Genomic DNA, 26267 nt, shown 5'->3' with positions numbered 1-26267 from the left:
TGCCCAAGCAACAGTCATGAATCCCATTGTACATGGAGTCAGTTACTGACATTTGGGACTCTTTTGTCAGATTTGGTTTCTGGTGAAGACCTTGGTTCTGCAGGGTATGTCATCCACTGTAATGAGAAAGAGCTTGCTTTAAACTCTAACAAATGTTGCGTATGTGAAGGCAGTTGTGCACAAGAGTGGCTGTGTTCTGAATGCAAGTTCCTCGACACAAGTGGACCTCTGTAATCTGCTGTGAAAGCCAGGGCTTCTTCCCCTGGCCACTTCAGCAGACCTGCTGAACTTGAGACATTTCTAAGGCCTTGTTTTATTCCCAAGAGCTGAACGTGAGCACCATCTCACAAGATGAATGGACAGACCATCCCATTTGGGGTCACTTATGCTAAGCTGTTCTCTATTTCTCATAAACAGTGAAGATAAGTGATATTCCAAATAAAATATTTGGTGATGAAGTTTTAAAGGGTACTTCGTATATGCTAGCCTGAGGTATTAGGATCTAGAATTTCTTCATATGGATCAGAAAATTTTTTACAAGTTTTCACAGTCGAAGTGAGGCTCATGCCCCAATGAACCTGCTCCATCTAAATTATTTTCTTCCCTTCTTTCACCTCTCCAAAACAAGAGACAATCTTCAAAGGAACAAATATGTCACTTTAAACACACAATATAAAAAAATGGGCCAAACAAATTATTAAAATGCGTAAAAAAGAAATTCACAAAATATGCATGTTATTAGCTATTTGACAAGCAATTGATGCTGTTGCAATGGCTGCATTTCACAATGCAAGGGCTTTCTTTGCTAGACAGATAAATAGTTGGAATAATGTGAGAAACGACTTTGCAATCATCCAAAGAACAATTTGGATTGAAACGGTTCATTTAATGGCATTGCATTGGCTGTGCTGTGCAGTTGTTTCATACCAGACCTTCACCACATCCATGTGCTTTGGAATTCCTTCTAAAAATGAGCTCCAAGCCTGACCCTACTCTCCCGGTCCCAATTCCCTGCAGAAGTGTTACTACATATGCTTTGAATCTTTTTTTCAGATGAGCTCCCAAGTCTAACTCCTTCCTCCCTGTGCTTGAAACATATGGATTTGAAAGCACAGATGCGGCCTTGAAGTTTTTTGGACCAGGCCCATATGGGTCAAACCCTACATAGTTTGACTAGTAGTTTCTTGAGTTAAATTCTCAGAAGTCTTCATTTTTTCTTGTTCTGAATCTACTATGTACTCCCTTTTATCTCTCCTAGTTGAACTACAAGGATCTCAAGGGAGATGTGATTTTCATAAACAGAAATATAATGACCAGCCAGAGGAAGAAAGCAAATTTTTAATGACTGTGAGAACTATCTTTATGAAACAGCAAGTTTCCTTTTAGTTTATGCTATATGTAAAAAAACCACCATTCATAATTTGGAGAAGTAGGGGAGATTCTTTGTACATCTCATCTACTTAACTAATAATGAAAAAAAGCTGAGAGAGACTTTGTCCTCCTGCTGCCAACATTTTGAATCACTGAGAAAGGGTTCCGGACCTGACCCTGAGAACTGCATTTTGGCATTAACAGCGACTTCATTAGGACCACTTGTGTGCGAAGGGATGCCCGTGAAAAACAATTTGCACGACTAAGTCAGCAGAACAACTGCTTTTCCAGACACGCTGGCTTCCCCCGCGATCCAGATAGCGCGGAGCGGGGACAGGAGGGGCTCAGCAGCGCGCCCGGGTACGGGGGTGCCTTGTCCGCCCGGCGCCCCCGGGGCTGCGCGGAGCGGGGCCTGCCCCGCCGCCCGTGCCTGGCTGGAAGTGAAACGCGCCCCGGCTGCTCCTTTTTCTCTTTTCTTCTTCTTCGTCTTTTTTTTTTTTTCTTCTTTTTTTTTTTTTTTCCCTTTTTCCTTTTTGAGCCTCCAAAAGGCTCACTCGCCCCTTTCATCTGCCGCCGCGGCCCAATGGGAAGGCGGAGGCTGCCTGCAAGTGGTCTAATCTCAATGAGGTGTCAATCATGTTCCCCGGTGGGTGAAGTAAGGTCTTTTGTAACCGCCTCTGTCTTTGGGAAAGAGAGGAGAGAGGAGGAAGGCTGGAGCGGAGAGGGGGACGCCGGACCGTGCTGCAGGAGAGGAGCCGAGATTTGAGCTCGCTAGTGTGCTAGCAGGGAGAAGCGGAGCACATGGATTTCTAAACACGCTGGGATTTTATATATCTACAAAAAATAACAACAAGCGAACCTGACCCTACTGAAAACAGTCAAATGAATCGTAATTGCAGATCAATGCAGAGAGATGGGGAAACTTCATTCGAAACATGGTTAGTTCCTTTCACTTGCTACTTCCTTAGCCCCTTCCCTTTATTCGGATTTTACTCGGTTTGTTGCTGTGATTTTATTCTGGTGTCTAACGATCTTCCTTTATTATTTCCCTCACACACTTTGCTCCGGATCTGCCTAGCTGCCGTTTGTAAACCCAGAGAAAGTCCAGAAGGTAGGGATGGCTCCTCACTGTTAGCAACTTTGAACGCCTTCCCCCGGTCCGGCTGCCCCCGGCCCCTGCCCTCTCCCCTCAACTTTCCGCCGCGCTTTGCTCTCTGCGCGGCCGCCCCGGTGCCAGTCCCAGCCCCAGTCCCGGCTCCAGCCCCGGTGCCAGTCCCGGCTCCAGTGCCGGCCGGGCGCGGGGATGGCCGCGGGGGTCGGGCGGGCTCTGCGGGCGGCTCAGCGGCGGTATTGTCTCCTCTTTTCTAGGTGATAGTTTTGCGGTGAACGCCTCTCTGGCTCGCAGAGGGCTGGAGGACTGGATGGTGAAGCAGAAATACTCCGGGGGCAGCAGGAGCGGCGGCAGCAGCTCGGGACTCCAGCACGGCTGCCAGCACCGCGCCGTGTGCAGGCTCTCCAGCGCCAGGGTATGTCAGCTTCCTCGCTGCCCCCCCGCCCCTTCCCTTTGAAATAGTGAAAAGCAAAAGCTCTTTCTACATCCCTCTTTGCCTCCCAAGGGGCGGTTGTGCAAAGGAAGGTTTTCTTTGCCCTAATGTTGCTCCGAGGCGCTGCCCCGTGGGTGGTTTCCTTTAGTCCTTTGATGAAGTTGGAAGCTGCAGAGCAAACTTGGTGAGGGTACAAAAGCCAAAGGAGTAAGGGAACCTGACTGCTGGTGTCTGGGCAGTACGATTAGAACAAAACCTTTCACAAACAGGAACAAACAGTCTCTGGGGAAAGCCCAGCACCCAGCCAGTGTGCGATAGCTCGTGAGCCCTGATTAGTGCACAAGTTTGCCTGTGACATTTTGGCAGTCAAAGGAGAAGTCCCCGAAGAGTTATTGTTATTTATTTGCTCTTTGCTAATAGCGTGAGGCTGACTTTCTCCACCAGAGTTACTGTGCCAGTTGCTTGTCCTGGCTGTTTCACTGGTCACTTTCCACCCCTTCTCTTCACTTCAGTCCTCCATGTGAAGCTGGAACGTTTCAGTTGCCGTTTTCTTTTATTTATTTTTAATGTTGTCTCTTTAAACAAAGAGGCATGATGGGAGGTAAACAGACTTAACATTACTTAGATATGGTCCTCATAGTGTTTCAGGGTGTGATCCAGAGCTTATTGATGTTTACTGAAAGACTCCCATTGACTTTGGATCAAGCCCTGAAAGTTTCATCACTGGAAAGGTAACCTGAGAGATGGGGAGATTGGAATCTGTGCTTCCCAGCAAGCAGTGTGGCTTTGAAAGCACAAGCAGAGCCAGGGCCACCAAACCTCCTGCAGGCTCTTTGCTTTGTTAGCTACCAGTTGTATTGTCAGAAGCCTGGACTTCTTGTGTCTCAGGAAAAAGTCACTTGCAAGTCGAGAATGCTTCATTTTAGGTGGGATGTGTAAGTGAGTAGAAGAAGTGTAGTATGGGGAAAGCTAATGATGACATCTTAGACTCCACCAGTATTGTATTTTGAGGAGCATAAATTGTGTGAGAGTCACTAGAAGTAAAGACAAAGGGGGATATTGATTTGTTGTAACTGATGAACATAATCACCTTCAACTTGCAGGTATGATTGGTTGGAGTGATATTTATTGTGCTTTACTAGGAAACAATATGTTTAAAGAAAGAAGTTCTCATTAACAATAGTATGTACTATGATACAGATGCAATGAGTAACACCTGTTTTTAATTATTTTCCAGTTTTTGTAAGTCATGGTTTTTACATGTGTTCTACCTTTCACGTGTATGTTTTCTAGAAAAGAAGCTCAACTCACCAAACTAAACACAGATTTAATATACAAGAGTTAAAGGTGAAAACTCCGACTTTAGTTTGTGAAACGTATTTTCTTCCACAAAGATGATTTGCTTTCTGAAAAGAAGAAAGTATCTTTTGTCAAAGGTCCTTTCTATTCACAGCCCTCTTCAGTTGGCAGTTTGAGGTCTGCTCAGCTGGAATGACAGTAGAACAGTATTTCCCCTCTTATTGGAGAGGAGGTCCTCCTCTTGATGGCTCAGCAATTAGCAAGCCATTAACTAAATATTAGTCTACAGTTTTAGTACATTATAAAACTGTAAATAGGTTTAAGTGTGTTTAAAAGTACTGTTCCCATGAGGCCTTTTACTGTCATCCTTACAGAGATGTTTCTGAATGTTCAAAAATATTTGCCATTTATTGCCTAATGTATTTGGTAGTATCTGTGAGCATGTACAGCCTGCTTGTTCATTTAGTTTAATTGTCATCCTGTCACAGGCACACTGTGACAGCTACATTAAAGTTCCTTTAAAATATGAACTTTTGGAATATGGCAGGATGCATTTCTAACCCTACATTGGAACCAGATGTGCCATATGTACAGTCATTTTGACAAGGATTACAGAGTCACAGCTATTGACTCCATAACTGAGACTGTATGGCTGCTTCTCTTCGGAGATCTCTTTGATCTCTTGTATAATTATACCAAGATACAAAGGGAATTGTAGCCTAACCTTTTGGTTCTTTGGTCTCCTCAAGATGCAGAAATAGTAGTTTATTCTGCTAATGGTTAGTCATGGGGTTGTGTGGGACAGTGCTGTAGTCCCCAGTAGTGTACTAGTGTTGCACTTGAATTTACCTTACTGCACTTGAACCATCTCCTTACTGCTTCAAAATTCATCCTAAAATTTTCAATAAACTTACAAGGCTCTGTGGAATGGTACAGTTTTATTGTGTCACAGCTGAAACTGTGACTTCTCAGTAAAACGTAGGTTTTTTTCACCCCAAAATAGATCCCAAGTTACTGTGTTTGTGACTTATGGCAGAAAGAACTAGATCAAACACTGATGAAAATATCTGCATTCACAGAAACATACAGCTGTGTTAAAAAAAAATGGTCCTAGAAATAATTTTCCAAGTAGGAAGCCTTAATCAGAGTTTTGTTGATGATGGTTTTGTTAGTATGTAGGGCCTATTTGGTGGAATTCAGTTTACTTCCAAAGACCTGTTGATGGGAGAGGAGAGCACCTAGCCTGAAGAGCTCCCAAGACTGAAAATTCAAAATTTGAATAATTTTAATGAAAACTTGGATGAGATAGTACACTTTGATTTATTTTACTGTCTATAAGCCAAAAATCCTGTCTTGGTTGTAGCTGGAAGGCTGTTTCTCTCAAGAACAGACAGTGAATTGTTCTGCTAAAGTTAGTCATCCAGGGGAGATGACACTGAAGTTCAGGGGATTCATCCAGTGTTTTACAAGAGGAATGAGTGACTAATACAGGAAAGAAGTAAACTTTCATTTGTAGTCCTCTCTAGAATGATTTAATTTACAATTATTGTGGAGGGGAGATCTTCACATCACTTCACTCAAGGAGAGTTCCATTATACGACAACCTTTCCTTCTGAGCAGAAGTTTTGAGAGCTTCTGAATTAGAGAAGACTTCCCTCCCTGTCGTGTCCTGTCCATCTGTCTCTCCCCTCCAATTCGCTGAAAGAACAGTCATTAGTGTCCAGCTGTTGCCAGAAGCCTTGTGAGAGGGCTCTGCTGGTGCATGGCTGGGTGAGGCGTGGGCCAGGCGCGGGGAGCGTGTCCGGAGTGAGCGGCTGTGGCGTGTGAGCGGCTGGCTGCGCTGGGTGAGAGCTCGGAGCTCAATGAGCCATTGCCACCCGCCCAGCAGGGGCTGCTCTGCTCCAAGGGTTTTAATGACTCTGCAGGCCAGGGCTGGCCTGCAGCTTCCACATCGTCAGGGATTAAAGAGAAAAGTATGGGGTCCAGAGTCATCTTCTGGTTTCAAAGCTAATTGAAACCACTGAGGCTGTAAATCTGCTAGCAACTGAATACACTTCTTTTGCTGCTTTATGAATGAGTTAACTTGTATCCAGAAAGGTTTTTCTGATGCTGTGGATCATCCTGTATAATTCTTAAGCTTAAATTTATTCAGTGTGTTTACTTTTACAAACTATTTTTGGAAATCAACATTGTTTGCAAATATTCATGTATTTATTTATTTAACTGAGAAATGGTTCTATGCTAGAGGGGGGAATATTAAATATGACTTTTTCTTAGTTCCATTTGCTTTTATCTTCAAAGCCATAAGAAATTTTACTAGATTCTTGTGCATCTCATTGACATCTGTGCTTGGGAATGGAAAAAATATCCTATTTTTAATTACATTTCAAACCAACTCTCAGTGAGCCACATTGTAGGTAAAATAGAAATGACTTTAGCTTACCACTTCCACTGAGCTCCTTGGCACTAGTGCTCCTCATGTTCAACTCTAATTGATATTAATTAGAGTTGAGTGTCTGGTTTGGGACTAACACAGTATGAAATTTTGAGGCGCATCAGTCCTTCAGAGGTGGGGCTTGTTCTCCATTTGTTCTGTGCCTGTAACTGCCAGTGACATTAATGGGCATTCCTTGCATGGCTGAGAGGAGACAACACCAGTGTCAACTTCACTGCTCCTCTAGTATGATCAATCTTAAATTAAAAAAGAAGTCCTTCCCAGTCCCCCACTGTTAAATAGTGTGTGTTTGTGTGCATATTAAAAATGCATCACCTTACAGAAGACACAGCTGGATAGGTCATTAATCCAAAATGAAAATAATAAACAGAAATGAGGCTTTTTTAGTGTTATGTACATAGTATGGCTTAAAGGCTGTTGAAATGCAAGATTTAATTGTAGCACTACTTTGGGATCATTTCATGGGTAAAGTGACATTTGAAAGACTGCCTTCTTACTGGTATGGTGACAAGCGCAATGAAAGTTTCCTTGGATTAACGTTATCTTGTGTGATTGCTTGAAGTGATCTTTCTAACTGAAATATTTTCAAGTCCATTAATGTCAGTACTATATAAATAATTATTTTTATTGATTCTGAAGATTAAAATAAACAACAGATTCAGCAGTTCTAAATATTGGTATAACTAGAAACTATTTTAGTGCACAGAAATATTGTCTATGGCATTTAAAATAAAATTACCAAACTTTGTATTGAGAGAGAGAAAAGCAAAATCTTATTTAGTGTTGAAATTTGGTGCCAACAAACCAAGATAATTTAATTAGTGGTGTACATAGTATATCTTGACAGCTCTGGTTTGGGAAAATTATAATATGAATATTAACAATCAAAGAGTCTCTGAAAGTATTAGTGCCATGGTGATGAGATTAGTGAATTGGCCAATACTGTAGCAGAAAGCTGGATTCCAAGGGAATTATCCTTGAATGATACCAGTTGGTGCAATTAAAAGCCACAATTCAGTTGCCATATGGAAAGTGTTAGGCATCCTTATATGGTTTCAAAGCAATGTGCCAGAGGTTAAATTGACATATGAAGAAAAGCATAAATTAAATATTTTGTGTTATGAAATTAAAAGTTGACTTTGCTTGAGCCATATGGAGGAGTTAGGTGGAAGACTGTCTGTATTTCATCAGGGCTTGTTTTATAGGTGTTTCAGATTTAATGTGGTGCACTTTTAATTTGGCATGTTGATTGGAAAGCCGAATGGCCCATGAAGTTTCTGCAAACAATCTCATTAAAGGAACTTGTTTTTTTGATCTCGAACAACCCACTTTCTCCCACCCCCGCCAAAGTGCAGTTACTTAGGTTGGTGCTCGTAAGAAGAAAACGTATTCTCTGTAGTAGCTGGGTCAAGTCCTCGTCTGTGTCTCTTGGGCTCCTGATAGTCCCTGCTGGCTTAGTGAAACCTTAATTCTTCTGAATGAGAAAGTCTTGGTTATGGAGTGTATTCTCTTCTGTAATCCAGGATGAAAAGTAACAACATGTTATATTCTTTAATGTCTTAAATGTAAATAGTGCAGTCCAGACTTCACACTAAAACTTCAGTTATAACAAAAATGGGACGTTTATGGCACATGATTGTCGACATACGGGAATGTTCTTTACAGCAGCATTCATTAACAGAAGGGTTTTCTGTAGGTTTGGGATCTGTAATAAGACCCAGCAGGAGCTCAGTAAGTAGCTATTTGTATGCACCCTTCAGAAGAAGATCTCAGTTGACTTTTACGGTTTCTTTTGAGTTGAGTTATGAACAGAGGAAAGAGAAGTCTCTTGAGTACTGAAACTTTGTAGGAGTTAGTTTTTCCAAAGTTGGGGAAATGATTGTTCGGTGATGATATTTAAATCAGAATGGAACATTGCTCCCAGTGCTGCAGACGTTGGCCTTTATAGAAATCCTTGCAGACAGATTTTGCTTCGTGAATGTCAGCATCAAACCCTGGTTGGAAAGCAAATGGTAGATGTTCAGACATACAAAATACTTGAAGTTGTTATTTTGATTTTGGTTTTTGTTGGGTTTTTTTAATGGAACTACTTTTTCTTCATATACCCGTTACTTTGAATACTTGTGAGTTATCTATAAATATCACATAGTTTGAAATCTTTTCATGGAAAATGAGGTAAAGTTTTAGTTAAAAAAATTAATGTGAAGGAAGGGTCAAATATACTTTCTCTGTGAATTTATTCAGTCATATCTGCCAACATTGGCAGCAAAACTAAGCCTGTATTTACTCCTACAGAGTAACTACAGCTATGGGAGACTGAGTTGGACTGTATTGCATTCAAGAATTATTAACAAAGTTCCAAATGCAAAATCTTCATTGTGTCTGATTTTTGAGCCAGCAAAGTGTGTTTGTATTGCAGTATCTCATGACATTTCTGTTGCAGTGGTGGAAGGCCAGTGGTGTTAGCTGTGGTGAAAGGGCTGTGCTGGCTTTTAGTGTAAGCTAAGAGAAAGGGGAAATGATTTGTGTACCTTCAACCACTGCTCCCCTGGTGTCTCTGCAAGGGATACTCTTGTACAGGGCATTCACTTTTCTGTAGTCTTCTGGATTTACTGTCATCAGAACAATATGGCATGTTTTTTGCTGCCATGTGACCTGATGTCCACTGTTTAATAAGGTGATCCATTGGCTTGCCATGGGACTTGGCTTTCCAACAGGCTTATGTCTGTAAGCAAGTGTTCAACTGGATTCCCTAATCTCTTTGTGTCTCCCATCACCTGGTAGATGCCCATCGTACGTCAGGAATCCTTGTGCTTTAGCCATACAGAATCTAATTGTTTAAGGAACAGAGTGCTGCAGTATCTTTTGGGGAGGTCCTGTAGCACTGTAGAAAAGGTGCTGAGAGGGGACCTCATCAATGTCTGTCAGTATCTGGAGGGAGGGTGCCAAGAGGCTGGAGCCAGGCTCTGCTTGGTAGCGCTAAGTAATAGGAGAAGAAACAACTGGAATAAGCTGATGCACAGAAATTTCCACCTGAGCATGAGGAAGAACTTCCTTCTAGTGCAGTGACCAAGCACTGGAACAGGTTGTCCAAGAGGCTGTGGAGTCTCCCTTGACTGGAGAGATTCAAGAACCTACTGGACACAATCCTGTGGCCTGTGCCCTGGGATGGCCCTGCTGGAGCAGGGAGCTTGGACCAGATGACCCTGAAGATGTGGTCCCTTCCAATCTGAACCACTCTGCAATTCTGTGGCTTTTTGCCTATTGTACATTATAGGGCAATAAATGTTTTAGTCTGTAGAACTTCTGGTGATATAAATCTTTTTGCTCCTTTCATGACCAGACAGTGGCCACAGGAGACTGAAATGCCATCAGTGCCTGAGAAGCTCCTCAGTGGCCAAGAAGAGCCCTGTAAAAATACACTTAAAGGGTCCCAGCAGACACCAACCCCTCAGGAGGGGGAGCAGAAGACCCTGTGGTTCCTTAGTTCAAACCAAGGTCCCTGCCAAACGTACATGAAAAGTGGTTGTTCCCTAAACCCAGGGCTATTGTTAATAAAGTTTAATGCTTGTGAACAAGGTATCAGGCGTGCAGTTTTTCTGCTTTTTGTCAATGCTCCAATAATTTGGTAATTTTGTCCAATAACCCTTCTTAGTCTGAGAATTCAGTGGACTCTGAAACTCACTGAGTTAACTGATGGGGTGTGGATGTCTTGATTACATCTTGAAAGGGGACATCTACCAGCCTTGCTTTCAGTTTGAGTGGGTTTGGATTTAAATGCAGACTCAGTGGCTCTCTTTTCTTGTGTCATTTGCAATGAGAATGCCTTGAGAATGTGAGATCCTCCCTTAAATGTTCAGTTATGTTTTGAGCAAAATTTGCAGCATAGGACATTTAAGGTGTGTGGAATTTTCAGCCATGTATCCTTTGACTTCTGACTAACAAAAGCAGGCAGTGTATGTTGCTTTAGCTCAGAGGTGGATTGGCATGTGGTCAGAATAGTCTGTGCACTGTCCATCCAGAGAAATACTTTGTATTTTGCGATTAGGGTGGAATTTAATGCATTTGGGGGCCTTACTGTGGCAGCTTTAAAGGGATTAAGTATATTGAGGTTCCTATTAAAGTATAACATTGTGATTCAAGATCTGTGAAAGAAAATCATGCATGGGTGTTTGATCTTGGGGTGCAGCCACACATGCTGTGAGGCATAAAATAAGGGGATAGACTCAGTAGGGAAGTGACAGAACAAAGTACCGTCTTGCAGGAGAAATGGGATTTGGGAGCAGCCTCAGATCTTTTGATCCACACTCTGATGCGAATGATGAGTGGTACGGAGGTGACAGATTTGTCTTGGGGGAGGAAGGAGAACGGTGGGTAGTGTGTCACATTGCCCTCGGAGATAGTTTGCTGTCTGATTCCCCAAAGATTTGATAGTGGTAGGTAAGGAATAAGCTGCTTCTTGTCCTATCTTAAAAATCTTTCATACTTCCAGGACAGTTAGTTTCAAGAGAGTTAGGTAAAGAGGGTGGTAGCTGTAAGGCTAAGCCTTGTGTGTTGTGTGGATAGAAAGAACAAATGCCTGTTTGGGGGAGTGGGGGTTTTCTCTGAGCAGCGTCCCAGCCCCAAGCTCACAGAATGACAAGCAGTCTCTGTGTTGCGTAAGGTGCTGCGGTTAAGCCTGTATCAGTATTTCTGTAATAAACTACTCTTTTTGAAACAATAAATAATAATTCTGCCTGTGAACTTTCCAAGTCTCTCTCTGTTCGTGTAGTGTACGTGTGTATACACTACGGACACTCATTCCCCTGGAAAGAGAGAACATCACAGTCTAGCAAACAGAATGTCTGTCATTCCAGCTGAGCAAAGGTCTAAGGCAATAACCCAAAATATCCTGGAAGAAATTCTGAAAAGCATTGAAGAAATCAATCGTCTGATCCTAGAGGAAGGTCTTTGATGTACTCCTGGTAAGTTTATACTGGGAGCCTGCCTATTTATGGTCAGCCATAGACTTTCTATATGAAAAGTGGATCAAATAATTTCATAAGCTCCTGCTATAAAAAAAGATGGTTGATAATTTTCTAAAGTGTACACACTGTTTAAATGTAGATTGTGGCTTTTAGTAGAAGGCCAGGTGGGGAGGAAAGGCTTTTCAAAACAAGTACCTACAGGAAAATAAATAATACTTTGATATTTTTTCCCATGGAAAAACTGTGCCTCATTTAGCCATCCTGAATATTTAATTTTATTTTGAGGATAAACTTCACAGGTTATCTCAGTTAAAGCCACTTTTATTTATGCAAAGCTTATGTGCGAGGTCTTGTTCCTGATGTGGATATGTATGTAAAAGGAGTTTTTTCAAATACCATACATAAATTACATTTAATGTATATTTTTAACTAGCTCAGTGCAGTTAAGTTAGACTGTTTCTATAAATTTTAAAATTTCTACATTTTTTCTGTGATGCTTTGATGCAAAAGTCTTGCTGTAATAGAGGGGAAGCTTCTCATTGGTTTTAGTGGTTTTGTATTGGGTTCTCTGCCACATCAGTGGAAGACAAGGGAAGGTTCAAGAGACTAATATTCTTTTAATCTGGCAGCATTGCTGGTATAATGGCAGTGTATTTTCCCCTGCAGATGCAGTTTTATCTGATCATTTTATGACAGGTTCACAAAAGTTTTTCCCAGCTGTACTGCCACTTAAATTCCCATTTGTAATTAGCAATGTAATTTTCCAGATAGGTTTAAAAAGCGTGTTTTGAAAGAGGCTATTCCCACAGCACTGCTTAATACCCATTAAAATGCCACATTTTTATTGTATGGAGGTATTTTTTTATCTAATTAGGTTGGTTTGTTAACGTATTGAACCACAGTCTAATTTTTTTTTTTTCCTTCTACTCTAAGGGTGTTTTCAATCATTTATTTATGACTACTAGGAAGCACACAAAATCTTTAACTCTGAACTTATGTACAGCAAAAAGAAGTAAATGAGATCTCTTCCTGTGTAAGCTATTGTACAGGGCTTTACTTTGAAAGACATTTGCTCTCAGACTGTAACGTGGTGATATGTAACAGAAAAGAAAGAAAAAAAACCCTAGCATTTGGAAAGGAAGTATTGTATTCATTGATGCTATGTAGACTTCACTGGATTTTGGTCATCAGCCTTACCATGGCACTCTTTTCCAGATGAGTGTTTGATATTTTTTTTTTAAATGCCATTTAGGAAAAAAAAAAGTTGTGAGAACTCTGTACTGAAATTCAGAAGTAAGGCACAGTGAAGCAGCTCTGTGTCCTTGGACATTTGCTGCTATTCAGGAGGGACCAGCTAGACTGCAGCATGCAGGTGTTTGTGCTTATTCATTAAACACACATATGTTCAAATACAGAACAAACCTCTGCTAAAACAATCAGTCCTTAATCTATGGCCACCTCTGATTTTCCCCATTCTGGAAAGACAGAAACCAAAGGCACTGCAGTGGGAAGCCCCCTAGATTTGTCAGTAATTGAATAACAGACAATGGGTAATGTCCTGTGGGAGAAGCAGAAAGGCTGTGAGGTCCCTTATTAGCTCTGCAAGAGTAATCTGACCCTCCTCATGTGTTTCTGATGGCAACACTGGCAATCCTGTCTTCTCAAAAATGAGGAGAATTTCACCACCACTGGGGAAAGTAGGAAAGCTTGTCAAACACAGAAGAGCGGAATGGTTAGATGAGAAAAATGCTAATGATGTGCCTTTAGGGGTATGTTTTAAGAAAGGAAAGAGTCCTGGCCTGGTGTGCAGTCTGAGTGTCTCCTAATACCAGCAGGAACCCTATCCAAAGGCAGGGTGAGGCTTGCCCCTTCCACAGTCTCAGCTGAGATGGGCTCTAGTCGAGCTCATCTGCTACTGCACATCAATTCCAGTATCCAGCAGTGTGAGCACTGGGCAGCCACTGCTGCCTTCAGTTAGAGACTCTTCTGAGAGGCACTCCAGCCTGAGAGAGTGCCAGATCAGGGGGTGGATGTGCTTTAAATGGGGCTGGCACAGCTCACTGGTGCTGAATAGCTGGTGGCAGAGCTGGGCAGAGGGAGCTAACTTTGCTAGAAAAGTCTTCTGATGTTCAGTCTTATCTGTGTGTAGGTAGGAGAGGAAAAAGCCCCTCGTGTTACCTGGACTTAGCCTTCCACAGCCAAGGATGTTCCTTCTCCTGCCAAGGGTGACGAGCAGCATTCTGTGTGGTGCCTGGCTGCATTCCTAACTCTATTGTGCCTTGTGCAGCTTTGCAGTGGCCCTTCTTGCAGGGTGATGTCTTCCCTGTGTGTCAGCACTGCTGTGGCCAGGGACAGTGGCTTTTCTTCTGCTGACCAGGGTCTGCTACTGGCTGGATTTCCCCAAACTTCAGATGTCTGCTGGAACTGCCTGCCTGTGCTGTACAGAGAGGGAAAGGTACGTGCTTTGCCACGCAGTTTTGTGACTGTGCTGTTGATAGGAGAGATTGTGGAGTGAGCGATCTTGGTGGAATACAAAGGGTTACGTTGTTGAAGTTACCCAGGCGCCAATCCACTGGCACACCGCAGGTGATCTCGGAGTGAATGTTGTTTAAAGCGCCTGTCCCACGGTTTCACAAATGTGCTCTGACCAGAGGATGTTTTTCTAACTTCAAAGGGCTTCTCGGGCTGGCTCGGTGCCTCACAGACTGTGTCCACAATTCCTCTCTGCTCATGATGTGTTCTAACCATGTGTGATTTTTTTGGTATGTGATGTTTTCTTAAAGAGGCATTGACCTGTGTTCAAGTGAAACTTGCTCTTAAGCTTGTAAACACAAACTTGTCGTGTGGGCAGTTTTCATCCTTACTTGATGTGTGTATTTTTTTTTTCAAGAGCAAGAATAGATATCAAAAGGAGGGATAATTTATAGGGAAAAAAAAAGAAATAAACTTGCAGCAGCCTTTTGAGTTGCACCATCCAGAGTCTTTTCCTTGAAGATCAAAGTGTGTGTCCTTTGCTGGCCATAAGGAGAAGAGCGTGTTCCCACCTGGGCACTGGGAGTGTTACAGTGGCTGCTTTGTCCGAAATGTGCCTTGGCACAAGGAGAGCGCAAGGGGGCAAAGCAAGGCAAGGAGGAGTAGAAAGCAGAAAGAACTTAGGACACTTCGGAGTGACCTGATTTTTTTTTTCTCTCCTTCTTTAACAATGTTATATTAAATTAAACTTTTAGGAACATGTTTGTATGTTTTTAAATATTTAAGGTTTCTTTTTCTTCTGTAGTACTTTGTAGTGGATTTTTTGAGGGGGACTACATTTGCTTTTTAGCAGTGAGAATTAGAAATGGCTGAGATTTTGTAGGCCAAATCCTTTTGCTGTTGAAGTTCAGTAACTCTCTGTTAATTCTGCTGAGAGCAGGATTAAGCCCTAAAATATCTTCTGAAGGTATACACTCTGCTACATGGGCTGTGGTTGTGGATCTGGGAAGGTTTAGTTAGTGTTCACTTAAGTTGCACTGGTGGACACTATTTTTTGCAATATTGTTTGCATTTAGTAAGGCTAGAAGAAGTAGGTTAGTTTGAAGTTTCAAAGTAATTCTTAGTTTACTGTTACTGCTATTATAGATGGGTTTGAGTTACTTAAAAAAAAAAAAAAACCAACAAAAACAACAAAAAAACACAGCAGCAAAACAAACTCTTTCTTCAAAGAAACCAATACCTTGCAAGCCAGACCATAATACTTTCTGTTTGGCAAGGGATTAGGAAGTATCATCTGCTGTGGGAGTAAAACATCACACTGTGAATGGCATGCCGTGAACAATGTATCTCAGCTGTGCAATGAAGGTTTGCGCCTCTTGAGTAACAGTACTGCAAACTAGCACTTAATAATTAATCCAGCTTTCAGATGCAGCTTGATCCCAAGGTCTTCATCCAGATGAAACCCTGGAGAAGTCAGTGATGTCTGGGACCTAAGCCCTAGCAGCAAATAACCTGTGCTGCCCTGCCATCCCATGGCTATCAACAGGAACCATCCCACCACGTTTATTTTGGCTGGTTTTAAAGCAGGTGGCCAGAATGAGTTCCTAGTTTCAAAGTCACAGCTGCTGCTTTGAAATTGTGTAAGAAGGGCTTTGGTTTCTTAACACAAAATAACTGAGCTGCTGTTTAGTATTAGAGCATCATTATTCTGGGAAATGCACTCTTCGTTTTAAAAATATCTTCCCTATGGAAGTTGAAAGTTTATACCTCATGATTCTAAGGTCAAAGAGCTGAAATGGTTCCTTGTTTGACTGATGATTGTAAATACTTAAGAATTGCTCAGTGACTTGAAATGAGTGGAGGTAGTATTAAAATTGATATCAGTATGAGAAACACAGAATTACTGCAGGGATCTCTTGTTTGTTGGCATTAAGTAAATTAGGGTAGGACTGTTTTGGGCAACTGTAATTTAAGATTTTTCTCCTTTAACTCAATGTCTTTGTGGGAGATATCCCCAAAAGATTATAAATTTATCATTAAATCAATTAAAAGACCAAATGGACTTTATACCATCACAGTAATGATGCTGTGATTAAGTAGAAGGAAATGTTCCATTACAAATCCCCATTTTGTCTCCTTGTAAAATTTTATTTTAAAATGAGCCATCTTGGGTGACTTTTTCAGTAGCATCAGCAACAGTGTCAGCAGAATGGTGAATTTGTGTCACTGGAAGTATAAAGAGAATTCATGAAGGAGTTTGTGTTAAGCATAGTTTTCTTTTTTATAAAAAAGGATTCTGTTCTCTGTGGGTTTTTTTCTTCTTTTGTATTCCTTGCCACCTTATGATATTATAATGTTTTTTGCCTACTTTCAAAATTTCAAGATATATATTTATAAAAAATATATGTCATGTAAGCCTTTTTCTAGTGTAAGAGAAAGTACATTTTATGCAAGGTACACAGCATGGGGCTTTCTGGGCCTTCAGTCTCATTTGATCCTGTCTCACAAGAAATGCATCAAACAGGAATGAGCAAAATGCAATCCCCTCAGACTGGGTGAAAATGTTCTCCTAAGAAAGAAAACGAGAGAGGGCTGGTGAGAGGAAAGGCTTGACCTCTCCTCTGAAAGGAGGCCTGAAAGAAGGAAGTGGACAGAGGAGGGGAATGCATCTTCAGCTTATGTAGACAAGCTTGGTAAAGGATGGAAAGGGCAAAATTAGGGTATTGGGGACACAGTTGAAGATATTAGTTCAATTTGCATGCATACAGTATAACAAAATCACTGACTTGGTTTTTAAGGGGAAGAGGTGAGAATGGGCACATCAGAAGTACAGCCAGTACAGATGGGATATCTGGGCTGTGCCCTTAATCCCTTTTTGTTTCAATCATAAAATAATTTTTTGTATTTTCTTGGGACTGAAATTTCTAGTAGCTCAGTCTGTTGGGAACTGCATGTTCTACTGCAGCACTTCCTAGAGTTACCCATTTGCACATGGTGCATGTTTTATATTCAGGTGTGTGTGGCAGAAAGATCCCTCCAGGTTAAAGCTGTGCGTGGTTCAGACACAGGCTCTGATAACAGGAGGGGTCTCTCCTAGCTGGGCTGCTGGTGTTGCCCCTTGAGTCTCTGCTTAGTGGTTGGGATTTTCATGGGTAGGATGTCAGCCCTGTGGTACTTAAGGAGGTGGGGTAATAGGTTAAACACAGCTCTCTTAAGCTCTCTGGGTCAAAAGGTAGGTAGGCTTTGAAGTCATCTGAGATTAGCAGAACTGGTGTGGCGGCTGGGATGTGGAGCTGGGAGGTGTTTGTGATGTGGGTGGCCAGGGATGGACAGCACTGCTGTGGTGTTACCTGGTCTCTGAAACTCTGAATTGATGGTTCAGGAGTGAGATCCAGGAGCCATGCACTCTAGTCCAGATCCTAGCTTCAACTGTCTATCTTTTCTAAAGTTGTTCATATCCTCACAGAGACCCAAAATAGCTGAACACTTGCCACTCGTTTAATCTCATTTGTCTTCTCTCAGAACCTACTGATTTTATCCATTTTCTCACGTTCCCCATCACAGAAATATTTATAGTTCATTAAGAACTTCAATGTCAGCTGTACTCTTAATTCGTTGCTATGTTTTTATGAACAAGCCAGGTATTTATCACCTACTTTCCTGAGCAAAGTAAGAATGAAAGAGAATGTTTGAATTCTCCTTGAAGTTTATATAATCTCCCCTTGCAAAATAGCCCAACCTCTTACATTGTTTCTTTTGATCTGCAGTAATCTTCCTAAAATGTTTCAGAAAGGGGCCTTTCTGAACTGTCCAGCTCTTTTTACAATCCAGTGGCTCAAGTAGTCTAATTCTAAAAAGTTTTTCTTAATCAAAGCTGTTCTGACATATAGAGAGAAAAGATATTTTACTTCCCAGTGATGCAGATGACACTTTGGACAAAGGTGTACAAGGTGGTGAGAGGGATGTGCCTTTCAAGTATGAGGTGAATCTCCACTCATGGAGGCCTGTCCAAGGATTTGTGCATTCAGGTGATGTGGACTTACTGCTTTTTGCTCTACCTTGCTCTTGGTGATGCATATAAAGTCAGGGCAAGATTAACAGGAATGTAGGGACAGAGTTTATGGCTGGCATGTGTGTAAGTAGAATAGGTATAAAATACAGCATGAGGAGAATGCCAGACTTCCAGACCGTTACACAGACATAACTAAATTGTGAAGGAAAAGGTTTGTTGAAATTCGACTGAAGACAAGCTCTGATGCACCAGTTAGACTGGAAGCTTTGCAAGGAAATGAAGTTTTTCTGGTGTTTGCTTGAATAATGAAATTACCTTCTCTTGAAGGTTATTCTCTGGAGCAGCAGAGTTTGTACATGAGTGAAATGCATGTCAAAATGTTTACAAAGAACTGAAGTGGGGTGGTGAGTCAAAGCAGTAGGCTTTTCTTTGCTCTGGCTTTGTAATGGAGAGCCTTATAATGAGGGTGAGCCATGCCTCCGATCCGCGGGCCTTTGTGCTATCTGGAGCACAAAGTGGGGCAGGTTTACAGGTTAATTAACACCTCTTCCCTCCTCCTTTGGTGCTGTCTGTGATGCATCACCCACGGTCATGTTAAAAGGCCTGATAGTGACTGATGGTTAGTGACTGATGGTTAGTGATGGGTACTCCCAAGCTTTTTAGTTGGTCCTGCTAAATTCTCTGCTGCGAATGTAATTTGTTCTTTTAAACAATAGAGAGCACAGCTAAATATATGGTGCTGAAGAGGCACTTATTGTCCTGTCAGCCTGGCAGAAGTGAACACACCCCCAGAGCTGCATGTTGCAGCCAGGCACATCCCAGTCTGTAGCTTCCCTGCTCCCCACTCCTTGTAAATATGAAGAGAATTCAGGCATATTCTGCCTCTATAAAGAGGATTTTATGGCATCTCAAACCCTTTTGTTGTGTATTTAAGGATGATTTCTCTGAATATTGAATTGTAAGGATGGTTTTAATCTAGCAGCTCTGTGGTTTTGGAGAATTTGGTCAGTCTGGCTGGAATCAGGGTTCTTAGTCTGTGTGTTGGATATGGACATTTATTGTTGTTTTCAGGGTTTTTTCCTCTCTCCCTTTGGACACTGAAAGCTTTCTTTGCCACCTATGGCCCACAGATCCCACTTTCTCAGTACTTGCCCTGTGCTTCTTTTCCCTCCCAGTTCCTCAGGCCCCAAAATGTGTTAGGTATGTCTATTTTAACAGCTGTTGCCTTTCCTCTAGCTTGATTTAAATGCTACATTCTTCAGAAACTAAGTCTTGGGGGAGAAACAAAGCCACGTGGTGGTCTAACTAGCAGGGTGTGCATTTGGTGTGGAACACCAAGAACCCTTTGCAATCATGTGTTGGCTAGCACACCAAACTAAGACTTGAGGCAAGTGCACATCATATCTACTGAATAACCGCACCTTGCTCTACCATAGCCACTGTACAGATGGCTAACAAAAAAATATGGCTAACAAAAAAACCATGTGTAGCATGTACATGTTTCTGGAGCTTAATTTCTCCTCAAATCTCCTACTTCCTTACTTGCCTGGTTTTGAGTGGAAAGACAGTGGAGCATAGCCCAGCTCATGAGCAGAATAATTTAGAGAAGAGGACAGTGCAGAGGCAGTGCTGGCTGTGTTACTTGAGGCAGAGTGGAAATTGGAAAGGAAACTATGATTCAGTGAATCACAGTCATCTCTCAGACAGCTCCAGGGCAGTGCAGCTCTCTGCTGCTGCCTTGCTCACAGTGGATTACAGGGTCATAATACAGCCCACTATCCTGAAGCAGAAAAGCAGTAAATTCATCCTCAGGAGCTGCTTTATGTTGTCTAGAAATGAGGAATTCCTCTGTAAGAATGTAATACTTTTTATCCAACTTCCCCATTCCCATGCTTCAGCAGTATATTTATCTTCACTGTTTTCATGCTGTGAATAGAGGAAGGCCAAGAAACTTGTATAAAGTACTTCCTTTGCAGCCAGTGATATGTGCACTGTAGCATCCTATAAAGTTAACAGGGATTAAGGTGAATGACCATGTGAGCAAGGGAGGCATCCCATCAGGAAATATGTCTATTTCTGTGTAGCAACTAAAGCAATACTATCTATAGACTTTGAATAAAAGGTTTGGACAGCTAAACAAAGCTAATCCCCAAAGATGTACTATTAAGCTCATTTCCTGTGTATGGAACAAATATTTTAGGAGTTTCAAAAAGCATTTTCCAGCCATTGTTAAGAGAGGAGTTGGGGTGTGAGCTATAAAATTCAGATCTGCGTTCAGACTTTCACCATGTTTGTGGTTTTTGGTTTGAGCCTCTGTCTAATTAGCAGGGATATAAACGTTAAAATTCACCCATGTGGCTTGAGAGATGTTCTCTGCTGGTAGTGCAAGTCTCACTTTTTCAGCATGTCTTTGTTTTAGAAAAGATTTCTTTCTGCTGCAGTCAGATCCTTTCTTTTACTAGGCAAATTCTGAATATTCAGGCAAAAAAGGACAGCTTGACTAGGTCTTGTAGAGGAGAAAATGTACCATTAATTGTCTATTAAAAATAATGCTTCTCTCATATATTCTCTTGAAGTGAAAACTTGTATGTTCTTACAGAGAAGAAAGTCAATGTCCTGTCATGCTATCGTTCTAGGAAAGCTTTTCTTTCTTTTTTTCAGTCTGACAGCCCAATGCATTTCATTACTCAAGTAAATGAAATTAATTGTTAGGTGGTAAAGGGTTAAACTAAACATATGAATGAACATGAATATCCTCGGTTTTGTAGAACTTCAAACAGGGAAGAGGAACACTCAGAAACACTCACACTACGTAAAAGCTGCCTGCTCAGATCTGTTCAGCTGGGTCTGGGTCTGTGATGTGTTTGTAGAGGGGGAAGTTAGGAATTAAATCTGAATTCTCTTCAGAAGACATGATTTATGCATGGCAGTAAGAATCACTTACCCAAAAGTGAACAGGAAAATCAGCTGGGCAGAGAAGATGCTTTCCCCTGGGCTGTCACCCATTGTATCTGTGGCCTGGTGTGTGACACTTAATGTAATTTCAGACTGGCCTCACTCTGAGCAGAGGCTGATAATGTGTGAACACGTGTGATGGTGCTGGGATGGTGGAAGGAGAGTCCATGGGCCACTGCAGGGTGTCTGCTTTCAGAGGGGGTTTAGTGCTGACTTCCTAGAGTCAGGCTCTGGCTGTTATAATCATGTAGCAGAGAATATTGCAGAACCAGCGATCTCAAATGCTTGGCACTTTGTTGTAAATTTAATCTATTTACATATTTCCTGTGCCACTGTACAAACAAACCAGTGGGCAGAGTCCTGAAACCATTTTCTCAGGCAAAGGTCCAATTGATACCAAAGAGGTCAGAATTGAAAGTAATCACTCATTTAGAAGCATTTGAATGTGACCTTTAGAGAAATAATTTTCCTTTTGCGGACTTTTTGCACCCCTCATTAGGGAATTGCTGAAAGTCAGTGGGAAATTTCAATGAGTGTAGGCTACAGCCCTGGCTGAGTTATTACCTGCTGTTCCTTTTGGAGTATTGCAGGGGACATCACTTCTTCAGAAACTAGCATGGATCTAAAGTATCGTTACTCTGCCCTCCCCCTCGTTCCTTGTGGAGTTTGCAAACGCTCACCTTGGCCCTATAAGATCTGTGGGTACAAGTGTGTGTAGGGAGGCACACTTAGGGGTACTTCAGTGTGGATGCTGAGGCCAGTCCAAGGCTGGTGTGATTGTCTGCCACCACTGAAATATCTTTTTGTTCTCAGAAATAAACCAAAACCAAAAAGATAATGGGCAAGCTTGAAGAAGTTCACAGAAGAGCTAAGGGTGGTTGAACCAGGAAGACTGAAAGGGCAAATTATTTACTGCTTGTTTATGTAAGGAAGCTGATAAGACCCTTTGTTATAGACATAGAAAAAAAGAATGAAAAGTGCTTTTATTTCTCAGTAATTAATGTGCTTACTTGTGCAGACTTTTATTGTGATACAGAGTGTTTGCAGAGCAGCTTTTCTGGAATACCTATTGCAATCTGTTTCCATGTGTAAGCATGCCAGTAAATCCTGAAGTAGAGACTGAATGAGAATTTGGTCTGTATTGTTTGATGCCTGAAAAAAATGTTACTCAGATCTGTGAAGGAAAATGATGAGGAATAACAGTGGGACTTAGGAAAAATTGGGTGTAAAGGCATGGCAGTAGCAGTCTGTTTGAATGTGTAATAATTATTGGAAAGTGGTGCAGGTTTTAGTTCCACGCAGTATTGTTAAAGCTGCAGTTTACATCTCTTAACTTTCTCAATAGAAAACGGTCTTCAAAGTTGAGTTCATTGAACTCTGTCCATTTCTCTTTCTTCTACTGAAAATACAGAAAATTGTGTGTATCTATGCCAGCAAAATTGAGATGTATGGGATTTTTCTCCCTTTCATTGAATATATTTTACATGATACCGTTGGACATAGAAGTGTTGTTACTTTAGGCATGGCTTTAGCAGTTTATGCTGACAGCAGTTAGTTATAACTCAGAGCTCTGTCCTTTATAAAGATTAATGATCCTTGAAATAATAAATATATTGGAAATGCCAACCCTGGAAGTTGTTTTCAGTTCATAAATAGAATTGTTTGTGTAAGAGCAGACATCTTCGCCTGCTATTTCCTATACCAGAGCACTAAGGTTTCAGTATCTCAAAGGTGCTGTTGGAGAGAAAAGATCCCTTCATGAGGAATATATGTGTTGGGAAGGGCAGGAAGAGGGTGATGACAAGCCATTTTGCAGTATCACATTTGCTTATGGAGAGTGCTGCAAAGAGCTTGAAGCTTTTAACACATCTGAGAATTGTTGACTTTTATTCTGGTTGCCATCATTCAGTAGGCAGAAAACAGCTCAGCAGGCACAGGGACCAACAGCTTGGCTTTTGTGGGTGGGCATTGTTTTGGGGGAGAACCAGTACCTTAAAAATAAGTTGGTTACAATATAGTTCTAACAGTAAATTAATCATGACATTAAGGGGGAGTGTAGGCATAGACATTACTTCACAGAGTTGTCATAAATTCTGCTCTTGCCATATTTTAATTTCCAAGGCTTTTGAATCTCAGACAAGGTGCTATAGATGTAGTTATTAAATTCTGCAGAAATATTTTTATTGGGTAAGACATTGCTTGATGATGTAGCTGTGAAAGGCAAATTCAGAGACTACCAAAAGGTCCTTTATCCATGCATTTAGGAGGAAAAATGGTATTTTGTAACACTCACTTATTATTGAAGTACTTGTTTTAAATTTGCCTTCTTTTTCCTGAATGTATGCATATATATGTAGTCACAGTCTTGACAATATGGGATTTATTCTCTCTGTTACTGGGTCATCAATAACACTGTCACCAATAACACACAAGTGAAAACAAGCTTTGGAAATAGTGAATTTTACTCTTGTAGTGCAGAAGACACTTCCTACTGCAGAGTCACCTGAGGAGATGCTGCCCTTTTCCAGCTTTTTTGAATACTCTTGAGAGAAGACACTGGGTAGGATATAAAGGAAAGAAAATGTTACAAAGTTTACACAGTGTATTTCTTCCAGTGCAGAAGTGAATGTAGGTGGAGGCTGAGTTAGACTAAATATTGCTGAGAAAACAGTATCTAGTTCCCTGCTTTTCCAAGGTTTTTCCTTCATGTGCCTTGAAAAGGAAGGCCATGTTCTCCGCACCTTTCTGTACCAAAACACATGTTGTTAATTATTTGGTTTCTCCTAGGGGCTGTTCTTTTGGATGGTGGATTGCCATGCCCTTTAAGCCTATGGGGACTGCCAGTTTCAGAGGGAGCTTAAAATAGGTTGTCTGCACCGAAAATGTTCGGCAACAAGGCAAAGAATGTAATGGTGGTGCTGGGAGAGGTAAAGCCCCCTCATCCCCTCTTATCCATGCAGCAAACTGTGCCTGGTTAGGGGGGAGATCTCAGGATCCAGTGCTTTGGAGGCTGATCTGGGAGTTTGGTTGCAGTTTTGGGCAGATGGTCTCTGCATGAGTGAGGTGATGGACACACCAATAACTGGCTGCTCCATGGAGTTCTGTCTGCATTCCCCTATACCCCACAGTAAATACAAGGTAATTTGAGGCAGCTTATGCCTTTATTTACCCCAGTAGAAGTGTTGACATGAGCCATTACTGTGGAATGCCTGCCATGTAGCCATACTCTCAGATGTCCTAATGTTGAGAAACTAGCCTGAAGCGCTTTGCTGAGGTTCATCTAGTAAAATTTCATAGCTTAGTCATTTGCTCCATAAACCATGATAGCAGAGCTGTATCAGATGGCAAGGTCCTACAGCTACTAGCTTCAAAAAAAAATTTAAGAGTTGTTTCGAGTTTAATTTGATGCAATAATAATTTATATAGTGTAAACACGCTAGACATATCTCCCATTGCTGGGATTAATCAGGCAAAAGCCTTGTAAGTAAAATTCTCCTCTTCATCTTTCTTTTAAAAACACAAGCTCACCCCTCGTTCCTATTTAACAGCACTGGTTAAATGAAGTCCTTTGCCACAAAACAGGTGTAAGCCACTGTCCTGCCCTGGCAGAGCACCTCAGTCACAGCTTGGAGAGCCAGGGCTTGACCTGTCTGCTCAAACTGCCAGTTGTGTGTTGCAGGCGCTTAACAGAAACTGGAAGTGAAATCCCTGTTTCATTCAACATTGGCCACCTGTTGGATAATAGCTTTCAGCCACCATTAGACTGGGCTGAATTTGGAACAGCAGCCTGTTATTGAAAGACACCATTTTCCTTTCTGATCTGCTGAGGCAGCTCGTCCTCCAGAAGCATTTGAGAAAATGTGAGGGACGGGCAAGAACGTGAAATTTTCCTCCCGCTTCAAATGCGTTTGCCTGCGACTCGTTCTCACACAAGCTGTTAAAGTCTTCAGTTCACTGTTCAGTCTATAGTTCTCAGGTGCCATTTGGCTTCAATTTCTGTGTAAAGCTTTTGGAAATCAGAGATGATTTGGAAGGGGACAAAGCCCTGCAAGACCCTTCCTGAAGCAGGCAAAATGTTTCCTTTCTTGTAAGGAGCAAGTGCGTGGTCAGAGAGCCAGCTTTGTTCCTCGCTCCCTGCTCTCGACACGCACGATTCAGGACACTCCTGCCAAGAGTCTTACTTGCACTTATGTTAGTGGAAATATCCCTGATAAGAAGGAGTTGTTGTTGAAGTCTTGTGGCTTCAACTGTGAAGGATTTTAATATTTTTTTGCATGGAGACTGCTGATCCATTTGTTGTTACATAAAAATGTGAGTGAAGGTTTATCTTTTCCTTTGAGATGTATGGCACTAGCTCTGGAATCGCTTCCAAGTTTACAAAATGAGTCTGTGGTTTAGACCTCTCTGATAAACATTTTTTTGTTGTTGCAAAGTTGGATCAGATTTTTGTTGTCATAATGGTTGGTGCGCTTGGCAGCTTGCATTTTAAATAATTAGGAGATAAAATTGGACTGTGCTGGAAATCCAGCATGTCTGGTATTTTCTTGCTTTGCTTAGTGATGTTTTTAATCCCCCTTTTAACTTTGAAGACTAATGTTAGGCAGTTAAGAACTGAAGGTTGATAATTTTTTTTGTCATTTTTGAAACCTAGATCCAAGCCAGCTCTCTTGCAATATTTCAGCTTCAACCTCCCAGGATGCTTTGAGATACATCAGTGTCTTTATCAAAAGATGTAGGCCTTTTGTGGTGGTAGCAGTGTAACATTAAATATTCATTCTAATTTGCAGAGTTGAGACAATTATTCTGAGGTTCCAAATAAAGTTTACTTTGGAATTTGAACCTTTGAAAATATGCTGCTTGCTTAATTTCAATTATCAGTAGCCAGTGATGGAGTTTAATTCTCAGATGAGAATTAAGATGTTTTGAAAGGCATACATTGAGGTCTTGAAGGGTTTGGGTTTTTTGTATTTTTTTCCTTTTAACCCTCTTCTTTTTGTTACCCACAGTGCCATGGGAATGGTGAGGGAGGAAGCAAAAGATGAGGCTAAAATTGGAAACAAGTTTCCACCTTAAAGAGTCTTTGCTGTATGAAAAGTATACATTGAAAATGTCCTATAGAATTTTGAATCCAGTCACATTTAGGAAAAGGATGCTCACTTGGCAATATTGTTCTTTTTAGGAGAACTTTTTCT

At 41.4% G+C, this 26267-nt stretch overlaps 1 protein-coding gene across 1 annotated transcript in view; it reads left to right on the top strand.

Moving 5' to 3' along the window:
* The first annotated feature begins 2103 nt into the window (after nt 1–2103).
* Nucleotides 2104–26267, top strand: part of NKD1 (NKD inhibitor of WNT signaling pathway 1) — a 105876-nt gene continuing 81712 nt past the window's right edge. The window contains exons 1-3 of the mRNA XM_041458809.1: nt 2104–2309; nt 2450–2482; nt 2740–2897. Of these exons, the coding sequence (XP_041314743.1) occupies nt 2285–2309; nt 2450–2482; nt 2740–2897 (216 nt within the window). The 5' untranslated portion in view covers nt 2104–2284. The remainder of the gene's footprint in view (nt 2310–2449; nt 2483–2739; nt 2898–26267) is intronic.

The sequence above is a fragment of the Pyrgilauda ruficollis genome, unplaced genomic scaffold, assembly GCF_017590135.1.
Source record: "Pyrgilauda ruficollis isolate IOZ18807 unplaced genomic scaffold, ASM1759013v1 scaffold13, whole genome shotgun sequence".
NCBI lineage: Eukaryota > Metazoa > Chordata > Aves > Passeriformes > Passeridae > Pyrgilauda > Pyrgilauda ruficollis.
The sequence above is the reverse complement of the archived record's forward strand: the minus strand, read 5'-3'. Positions and strand labels throughout refer to the sequence as shown.